The sequence below is a fragment of the Phoca vitulina genome, unplaced genomic scaffold (assembly GCF_004348235.1).
Source record: "Phoca vitulina isolate PV1807 unplaced genomic scaffold, GSC_HSeal_1.0 scaffold16, whole genome shotgun sequence".
NCBI lineage: Eukaryota > Metazoa > Chordata > Mammalia > Carnivora > Phocidae > Phoca > Phoca vitulina.
This window is the reverse complement of record NW_022589719.1, coordinates 12,185,685-12,196,604: the sequence shown is the minus strand read 5'-3', so window position 1 is coordinate 12,196,604 and position 10,920 is coordinate 12,185,685. Positions and strand designations below refer to the sequence as shown.

At 36.9% G+C, this 10,920-nt stretch overlaps 1 protein-coding gene across 1 annotated transcript in view; it reads left to right on the top strand.

Annotated features, from left to right (window-relative positions):
* The first annotated feature begins 7,115 nt into the window (after window positions 1-7,115).
* CCDC73 (coiled-coil domain containing 73) overlaps window positions 7,116-10,920 on the top strand; it is a 117,029-nt gene continuing 113,224 nt past the window's right edge. Inside the window, exon 1 of the mRNA XM_032413939.1 lies at window positions 7,116-7,253. Within this exon, the coding sequence (XP_032269830.1) occupies window positions 7,116-7,253 (138 nt within the window). The remainder of the gene's footprint in view (window positions 7,254-10,920) is intronic.

Genomic DNA, 10,920 nt, shown 5'->3' with positions numbered 1-10,920 from the left:
GGAGAGTTTAGGAGAATTCCAGTTTCTCACATTCTTGCCAACACTTGTTATTATCTGTCTTTTTGATTAAAGAATCATTCTGTTTTCCCTAATATTTTATCCTGACAAATTTCAAACTTTAGAAGAGTTCAAATAATAGAACACTCAACACTTTTATACCTTTTACCTAGATTCACCAGTTATTGAAAATTTGCTACAAAAGCTGTATCTTCATCTCTACGAAGCAGTTGAAAGTAATTTTCAAGCATCATGATACTTTGAAATGCTTAGCATATATCTCCTTAAAAACAAGAACAAGGATACTCTCTTTCACAGCTATCCAAGAAATCTGTTATTGACCTAGGGATGTTATCTGTTACACTCAACATTCCAATTTCCCCAGTTGTCCCCCAGATGTCCTTTTTACAGCTATTCTGTTTTTCACTTTAGGAACCAAAGTTCACACACTGCATTTGGCAGTGTTTTTGTTGTCTTTTAATCTAGAGCAGTCTCCCTGTGTTTTTCTTTTATGATTCTGACTAATGTAATACTTTTATTTTTATTAAAAATTTGCATTACTTTAAACATTTTATTTATTTATTTATTTTTAAGTTGGCTCCACGCCCAGCATGGAGCCCAACGTGGAGCTTGAACTCATGATCCTGAGATTAAGACCTGAGCTGAAATTAAGAGTTGGATGCTTAACCCACTGAGCCACCAGGTGCCCTAGAAATTTGCATTACTTTTAGATACAAACAGATAGCCAGGGATCAGCAGACGTTTGAGAACAACATGGAAGAGATGAAAACCAAATAGAAAAAAGGAACTTGCAGAAAGAGACAATGCAGAATTAAAATGTTAAAACAAGAAATTTTGAATATATGGCTGCATAGCAAACTTAATGGCTTAAAACCGATTATTTCTCATAATTTTGCAGGTTTGATGGGATTTTTATTTTATGATTAATTAATTAATTAATTAATTTTTTGCTGGTCTTGCCTAGGCTTACTCTTACAGCTGCATTCAGCTTGTAGATTGGTGGAGGGCTGGGCCTCTCCCTCTCCATTTAGTTTTGTGCTTCTTCATGATATGATAAGGCAGGCAAGACAGGTTCAGAGCAGCATTCTGAGAGCAAAGAGTTCAAAGCCTATTGATCAAAGGGAATCCTAAGGCAATCCCTTGTGGGGAAATAGATTCTGCCTCTGGAAGGGAGAAGTGACCATATCACATTTAATGGGCATCATGGGAAGAATTTGTGGCCATTAAGCAATTTAACACAGTTTACCTGTTTTATATTTTACATAAGCAAAATATGCACAACCCCTTCCAAGACCTCCAAAATCTCACTCCAAAACAGTATCAGTCTCAATATCCAGAATCACTTGATCTTTACCAGGTATAAATGTGGTTGAGTCTCCTGGGCTGCAGCTTCTCTTGATCCAGGAACCTGCCAAGTAAAAAACAAATCATCTGCTTCCCAATCCAATATACAGTGATGAGACAGGGACAGGATAACCACAATAGACACTTTCATTTAAAAAGAGGATAAAGGACATTTAGTAGTCATTAGTACGTAGTAACTCTGAAATGCAGGTGGGCACATGTTATCATGGGCATGACATGTTCCCCAATTAGGTCTTTGTGATATTGTGGTTTATAATAAGAATGTATTGATGAAATTTGGTCTTCATATTATTTCTGGCACAGAACTCCTAAAACCTTTCAAATTTTCTAAGCAATAAGAACAGTGGGAACATCTTTTGTTGGTATTTGGTCTTTTGTCTTCTGTTCCTGAAAATAGCTCTAGAGCTATAAAGGTGAAAGAAATGTCATTATTCATAACAAGCCCTTTCACCCACATCTGAGTTTATGTTAATGAAGTGACTTTTGGAAAGCTTCTAAGGATGGGGGCTGCTTGCCAGGGGAACCAACCATGTGATGAGAAGGTTGGAACTTTCAGTTTTCCCCTCCCCACCAGACCTAGTCCAAGAGGGGAGAGGGACTAGAGATAGACTTGGTCACTAATGGCCAATGATATAATCAGTATGTCTATGTAATGAAACCTCCGTAAAAATCCCTGAACTCCAGGGGTTTGCAGAGCTTCTGAGTTGGTGAACAAGAATGCACCTCTGGAGGCGCCTGAGTGGCTCAGTCAGTTAGGCGTCCGGCTGTTGATTTTGGCTCAGGTTCTGATCTCATGGTTGTGAGATTGAGCCCTATGATGGGCTCCAGGCTGGGCATGGAGCCTGCTTAAGATTCTCTCTCTCCCTCTGTAACCGCTCACCAAAAGAATGCATCTCTGAGCCAAGAGGATGGTGTACTCCAGACTGTATAAGAACAGAAGCTCCTGTGCTTAGAACCCTTCTAGGTTTCTCCCTATGTATCTCTTCATCTGGCTGTTTATTTGTAACTTTTAATATCCTTTGTAATAAACTGGTTATCTAATAAGTAAACTGTTTTTCTGAATTTTGTGAGCTGCTCTAGCCTGAGGAGGATGGGGTCATGGAAACCTCTAATTTGTAGCCAGTCGGTCAGAAGTATAGGTGGCAATCTGGACGTGGAATTGGCATTTGAGATGGCGATAGGGGCAAGTCTTATAGGACTGAACCCTTAACCTCTGGGATCTGATCTGTTGTTATCTCCAGGTAGGTAGGGTCAGAATTGAGTTAAATTGTAGTTTTTTTTTTTTTTTTTAAAGATTTTATTTATTTATTTGAGAGAGAGAGAGAGCACATGAGAGGGGGGAGGGTCAGAGGGAGAAGCAGACTCCCCGCCGAGCAGGGAGCCCGATGCGGGACTCGATCCCGGGACTCCAGGATCATGACCTGAGCCGAAGGCAGTCGCTCAACCAACTGAGCCACCCAGGCGCCCAGAATTGAGTTAAATTGTAGTTTACCCAGCCAATGTCACAGAAATGTTTGGGGTAGATTTACCCCCCATTTATTTGGTGACCAGAAGTATCAGAAATGAAGTATTGTGTATAGTGTAAAGGAAGACAGTAGAAGTGTTCTTTATAGTCTCCATTCTGTTCCCTGTGGGTGTTCCTTCCAGTCCAATAGTAAATCATGAGCAGTTGTGTATTTTCAGATGCTTTTTTCTTTATGATCATGTAATTGTTTTTCTTTTACCATCATAATGTAGAGAATTACAGTAATTGGTTTTTAAATGTTAAACCTTAGATTTCTGTGATAAATCCAGCTTGGTTATGATATATCATTTTTATCTATTGCCAGTTTCAGTATGCTATTATTTCGTTTAGAATTAGGATCTACTTTCATGAACTATATTGGCCTGTAATTTTTCATTGCCATATTTTGATTCTTTGTTTTGGTAATATCATATGCTTTAAGTCCTTTGAGATTTAGTTGTGTTCTTTTAAGATTTTTTCATATTTTTCCTGTGATATCTGTAGATATGGATTTGCTTTTACTGCAATTCTTTTTATTTTATTTACTTATTTTAGAGGGAGGTAGAGAGAACACGTGCATGCATGGGAAAGGGACAGAGGGAGAGGGAAACTCAAGCAGACTCCCCGCTGAGTGCAGAGCCTGAGTCAAGGGCTCAATCTCACAACCCTGAGATCATGACTGAGCTGAAACCAAGAATCGGACACTTAACCAACTAAAACACCGAGGCACCCCTGCAATTCTTTTTTTTTTTTTTTTCTGTATAGCATAATAGAATTTCTGTGAATTGAATGTACACACACACAATACTATGTATGTTAAACTATAGATTCAAGAATGTATATCAAAAGTATTAGGGGTGGTCTGTCACGATTGGGAATGGAACTAGAAAACAAGTACTAAAAAGAATAAAACAGTATTAAAGGGTGGAGAGTGCATGGACCAAAGATATTTGTAAGCCATGAACTAAGTACAATTAATTCAACATGAAATTAAAACAAAAAATTAACTCCTTTCTCTTCAGTTTCTCAATGCAACCCACATGTTCGTTTCTTTTCAGTCAGAATTAAATCAAAGGCAGTATTTTTGGGTTCACTGGACTTCTTGATCTGAATCTTGGTGTTTTCTTCAGTTCTGGAAAATTCTCAGCTTTTATTTCTTCAGAATATAGTTTATGTCTCTTTATTTCTTTCTTCTTCTTTCTGGAACTGGTATAGCCTCTCACTTTATATTCCATCTTTCTTAACCTTTCTTCTGTACTTTCCATTTTTATATTTCCTTGCTGCATTCTTGATATTGTACCTAATCTGTTTTCTAGTACACTAAATCTCTCTTCAGCTATGTCTTGTTTTTGCCAAACATATTGAGTTATCAGTTGATTATATATACTCTCCATATCTAGAAATTATACTGGGATCTTTTAAAAATCTCCTTTGCAGATTGTTTCCATTATCTATTTTTTTTTTTTCTGCTTGTTCTCATAAGGTACTGTTGTGTTCCATGCCTGATTATCTTTATGCTTTACTCATTGTCCTTGAAAAATAATTTGTGAAGATTTTTTGAGTACCTACAATACAGTTACATTTCTCTGGAAAGAATTTTTATTTGTTTCTGCCAGGTTCTTATGGGCACTACCAGTCTAGAAACATTTGAAATCCTATTCATAAGTTGAGGTTTCTTTCACCATCCTGTGAAACAATCTTTGTTAACAAACTCATCTGAAATTAAGTCATTTACAGCTTTCTGGGATGTGACATTTTTTATTTTCTCCCTCCTTGTCTCTTGTTTCCTTTCTTCTTCTTTATGTTTCATCTGCTTGGCACCTAGGCAGTTATCATATAGAAGGTAGGTTATTTTTGCTTCAACCTTTCCTGAGTTTAACTCTTCTGAATTCTACTTAATAGGTCTCTTATTGGACTTCCTACTTTGGCAGGCCCTAGGTTTGCAGTACCTATTTCTCAAACCAGAGGTCGTCAGTGCTGTTATTTAATTTTATTCGGTTTGGCAAGTGCCCACAGGGTAAAGATGGCTTTCTGTGTTCAGTTTGTTTCTTGGCTCATGGTCTTTTTGGAATTTAGAATTTGGCTTCATGATTTTTTTTTCTTAGTATCTTGCTAGGTCTTTGATACTTTTAAGAAAGTTTAAAAATATTTTATTCAAAATTATTAGTTGTTTTTAGTTGGAGGGTTCATCCAGATAACATAGCCCATCATTTTCAGGAATGGAAGTTTCCCTTTTAGAAAGTTTCTTGTATACACATCTGTGATGGTTAATTTTATGGGTCAAGTTGGCCAGGCTATGAAGGGTAAACTCATTTTAAAAAAGATAAAAAAAATATACCGACCAAATGTATTTGGCCAAATACCTGTCTAGATACTGCTGTGAAGGTAATTTTTAAATGAGAATAACATTTAAATCAGTAGATTTTGAATAAAGCAGATTACCCTCCATAATGTGGGTGGTCCTCATCCAAACAGTTGAAGGCCTTAAGAGGAAAAGACTCAAGTTCCCCAAGGAAGAAGGAATTCTGCTTCTGGATTGCTTTGGTCAACCCTTCATTGAGTGTCCATCCTGCTGGCCTGCCCTGAACATTTCAGGTTTGCCAGACTCCCAATCATATGAGCCAATTCCTTAAAATAAATTTATATCTCTCTGTACATATACATCCTATTGGCTCTGTTTCTCTGGGTAATGCTTACTAAAATAATACTATCAGAATGGCTAGAATAAAAAGTAGTGATAACATTGAATATTGGTGGGGATTTGGAGAAGCTGGATCACTCATACATTGCCAGTGAGAATGGAAAGTGGTATTTCCATTCTGGAAAATAGTTTGGCAGTTTTTTTCACAACTGAAAGTGGACTTTATTTATTCAGCCCAGCAATTGTACTCTTGGACATTTATCTTTAAGAAATGAAAACTTACATCATGTAGAAACTTGTATATGAATGTTCATTCATGGCAGCTTTATTCATAAAAGCCAAAACTGAAAACAACTCAGATGTCCTTCAGTGAGTGAGTGCATGGTAAATGAACCATAATATGTCCATACCATGGACATATCTCAGCAATAGAAAGGAATGAACTGTTGGTACAACAGCTTAGATGAACTTCAAGGTGATTATTATGTGTGAAAAAAATCCAATCTTTTTTTATTAGGGGAGATTAATTAATTAAGTGATCTCAATACCCAGCATGGGGCTCGAACTCACAACCCTGAGATCAAGAGTCACATGCCCTACCGACTGAGCCAGCCAGGCACCCCTGAAAAAAATCCAGTTAATAGGTTACATGATGTAGGATTCCATTTATAGAACACTGTTGAAATAACAATTATAGAAATAGAGAATGGATTAGTGTAGTAGTGGGTATGGAAACAAAGAAGCTGGGAACCATGGTTGATGCTACAATTCTGTATTTTGATTGTAGTGGTAGTTACATGAAGCTATAGATATAATCTTGCAAAGAATTATACACATACCCACACACAAATGAGTGAATGTATAACTGGTAGAATTATTATAAATTCTGTGGATTGTACCAATGTCAGACATACAGTTTTTATATTATACTATTATTCTGCAAGATATTAACATTGGGAGAGGCTGAGTGAATGGTGTATAGGACTCCCTGTACATTTCTTTCCAACTGTCTATGAATTGATAATTATTATTATGAAAAGTTGAAAAGAGAAGTTTCTTGCAGCCCGAATCATACATTATCTGGGTTGAGAAAGATATATAAGTGCCTTGAGTTTTAATAAAAAGCAGTTACTCCACTTCTCCTCTTTCAACTTTGTAGGGTTTAAAGATTGCATTACTGTTAGTATTCATACCATCCTTACAGAATGCTGTATATCAAAGCAAAGTGTCTGGCAGCCTCGGTACGAAGCAATTACTGAAGGGTCAAGCCTTGCCTGCAACTTTAGGAATCTAGCTTTTAGGACATGGCGTTTAGGGGCATGTCAAAAATTTAGTCCCTGCAGATACTAAAGTAACAGAAAAAGCCTCAGCCACAGAGAAACTGTAGATGGATCATCATTGCTCAGTGTTTTGTGTATCAAGATCAGAATAGGAGTGATGACAAAACTGTTATTCAGTGTTAAACCTAGAGGATTATGGGATACAGGTTGTTACATTTCTATGGTAACTGCACTTGTACTTTAAAAACTTAGATAAATGATTTTTTTCAGTTAAAACCTTTTTATATTACAGGAAACAAATGTTAACATGGAGAATGATTTTAAGACTGATTCGTCATCCTCTACCTTTGCTCTTCAAAGTTCTTCGGAGACAATGTTTTCTATTCAGCTATTAGATTTCAAAACAAGTTTACTGGAAGCATTAGAAGAGTTACGTATGAGAAGGGTAAGCTCATTTTTAAAATGCTTTTTTTAATCAAGGAACTTGATTTTATTCAGCCATTTGGTTTAAGGGGAAAAAAAAAAGGCCTAACAAAATAACTTCTTATTTTGAAAGAAGAAATATGGTCCAGATAATGAAGTAAAAGAGAAAAAAACAGATATAGTCGATATCACAGAAGGAAAAAGAAGAATTTATAAAGCATAAAGTAAAATGGATTTTCAGATTGTTAAATACTTGGTAAGTCAGTTAGTATTTACCTCCAAGTGCCTGGGAGTGCATAGGTAGCACGTAGTTAGACACTATGGCTGATAAAAAGGAGCTGCTCTTCAAGAAATTACGTTTTTGTTAAAGGCTATGAGATAGGTGCCTATGAATGATTAAGTAATGAAAGAGCAATACATTTTTGAGTGACAAAATAAATGTATGTAGTAAGTATTCTGATTCAAAGAATAAATATGTCCTTATTTTTTAAAGTGATAACTCTTGAGGTATTTATTTAGAAAGGAAATATCTACTTAAAATTGGTTTTCTTAAAGTTTTTTTTTTATTTATTTGAGAGAAAGAGAAGAGGGAGAGAGAGCAAATGAGCAGGGGAGGAGCAGAGGGGGAGAGAGAGGGACAAGCAGGGAGACCAACATGGGGCTTCATCCCACGATTCTGACATCATGACGTGAGCTGAAATCAAGAGTCAGATGCTTAACCAACTAAGCCACCCAGGCGCCCCTATATAAAATGGTAAAAGTTGTTTGGTTTCAGATCTGTATTGTTCAAAACCCCTTAAAAGCCTTTCATTTCTGAGACTCTGTGGGTCTAAATTTGAAGCGTGTGTTGTCAGTTTTTTCTTTCTTTCTTTCTTTCCTTCCTTCCTTTCTTTCTTTCTTTCTTTTTCTTTCTTTCCTCTTTCTTTCTTCCTTTCTTCCTTCCTTTCTTTCTTTCTCTTTCTTTCTTTCTTTCTTTCTTTCTTTCTTTCTTTCTTTCTTTCTTTCTTTCTTTCTTTCTTCTTTCTTTCTTTCTTGATTTTATTTATTTATTTGACAGAGACATAGCGAGAGAGGGAACACAAGCAGAAGGACTGGTAGAGGGAGAAGCAGGCTTCCTGTGGAGCAGGGAGCCCGATTTGGGGATTGACCCCAGGACCCTGGGATCATGACCTGAGCCGAAGGCAGATGCTTAACGACTGAGCCACCCAGGCACCTCTGTTGTCAGTTTTCTGTAAGATAGATAGGAGTTTGTACGATTTTGGAGAGAAGAAAATAGACTATAAAACTACTGTAATAATGAACTAGGAATTGGGGTCATTAGGATTTATATATAACTGTGAAAATAGAACAGAAGAGACAGGAGGGAGGGCACCTGGGTGGCTCAGTCATTAAGCATCTGCCTTTGGCTCAGGTCATGATTCCAGGGTCCTGGGGATCAAGCCGTACTTCAGGCTCTCTGCTCAGCGGGGAGCCTGCTTCTCCCTCTCCCTCTGCTGCTCCCCCTGCTTGTGCTCTCTCTGTCAAATAAATGAATAAAATCTTAAAAAAAAAGGATAGGAAGGAGAATCAATAGAATTTGGTGATTTCCTGAAAATGAGCTGTGAGAAAAAAGATCTGAAACAACATTTTTATTATGTGATTCTTGTTCTAGGATTTAAAAATATTGAAACTTGTTATAATAAGAAAATTTAATTACCACAATGTTCATCCTATATAAAGGTACTTATTATCTGTATAATTAAAGCCTATTTTAATAAAGAAGAAATCCTGCTAAAAAAGGATATGTTGGGTAAGCAGTAAAAAATTATTTTTGTAAGAATAGCTTAAAGTGGTGTTTTTTCTAAGTTAAAACAACTTTAGGTAATTGTTTAGAACTTCATATTCTGTTTTACTGTGTTTCAAGCATTATATTTGGTCTGTTTATATTTCCAACTTAAAAAATAAGCTTCCTTTAAAAATCTTTTGAATTTCAGAGTAGCAACAGGAACCGTGTTTTCCATAACTAAATGCAGGAGTATATGCTACTTTTAATAATATTCTTCATTGAAAGAAGAGCTTTATTCTTAAGAAGGGGAAAAATTCCTCCCTTTTATTGGAAAAAGAGACGTATTGATTTTCACATTTACCATGATGGTAACACTTTATCCCTATTGTGGAATTTTAATTTTCCTCCCATATTTTATTAGGAAAATTAAAAAAATACACAATAGTTGAAAGAATTTCACAGTAAACACCCATATACCCACCGGGGTAGGTAGAATAAGGGCATCCCAATGATGTCCACATCCTAATCCTCAGAAACTTTGAATATGTTACCTTACATGGCAAAAGGAATTTTGCAGGGGTGCCTGAGGACTCAGTTGGTTGAGCCTCCAACTCTTGGTTTCAGCTCAGGTCATGATCTCAGGGTTGTGGGATCAAGCTCCACATCAGGCTCTACACTGGCCATGGAGCCTACTTGGGATTCTCTCTCTGTCCCTCTGTCTTTCCCCCATTCTCTTTCTCTCTCTCTCTCTCAAATAAATAAAACTTTAAAAAAAGGATTTTGCAGATGTGATAAAGTTATGAATTTTGAGATGGAGGGATTTTGCTGGATTATTCGGGTGGGCCCAATGTCACAAGGGTTTAGAATCAGAAGGAAGCAGGATAATATCAGAAAAAAAGATGTGATGACAGAAGTAGGGGGCATGGTCAGAGAGATTTGAAGATGTTGTGCTGCTGCCTTTGAAGATGGTGGAAGCAAATCATGAGTCAAGGAATGCAGGTGGAAGCTGGAAGAGGCAAGGAATTTTTCTGTGGAGACTTCAGAAGGTATGTGGACAACATTTTGATTTTAGTTAAGAACATTTCAGGTTTCTGACCTCCCAAACTGTAATAGAATAAATATGAGTTCTTTTAAGCCAACAAATTTGTTGTAATTTGTTAGAGCAGCACTGGGAATCTAATACACCTACCACCCAGATTCTACGCCTGATCTCATATATATATCCATCTGTCATTGGTCTTATTTTTTTTTTTTTATTTTTTTTTTTTTAAAGATTTTATTTATTTATTTATTAGAGAGCGAGCGAGAGAGAAACAGCATGAGAGAGGAGAGGGTCAGAGGGAGAAGCAGGCTCCCCGCTGAGCCGGGAGCCCGATGTGGGACTCGATCCCAGGACCCTGGGATCATGACCTGAGCCGAAGGCAGTCGCTTAACCAACTGAGCCACCCAGGCTCCCTCATTGGTCTTATTTTTTTGATGCACTTCCATGGAAGTTTGAAATTAGTATACTTCAGTATGGATATCATTAACTAAAGTTCAATATTTATGTATTTTTCTTTTAATATAAAATGTATATACAGTTGACCCTTGAGCAACATGGGCTTGAACTGCACAAGTACACTTATATGCAGATTTTTTTGATAAATATACTACTATACTGTAAAGATATTTTCTTTTTTCTTTTTTTAAAGATTTTATTTATTTATTTGACAGAGAGAGACACAACAAGAGTAGGAACACAAGCAGGGGGAGTGGGAGAGGGAGAAGCAGGCTTCCCTCCGAGCAGGGAGCCTGATGCGGGGCTTGATCCCAGGACCCTGGGACCATGACCTGAGCCGAAGGCAGACGCTTAACAACTGAGCCACCCAGGCGCCCCAAAGATATTTTCTCTTACGATTTTCTTTTTTTTTTTTTTTTTTTTAAA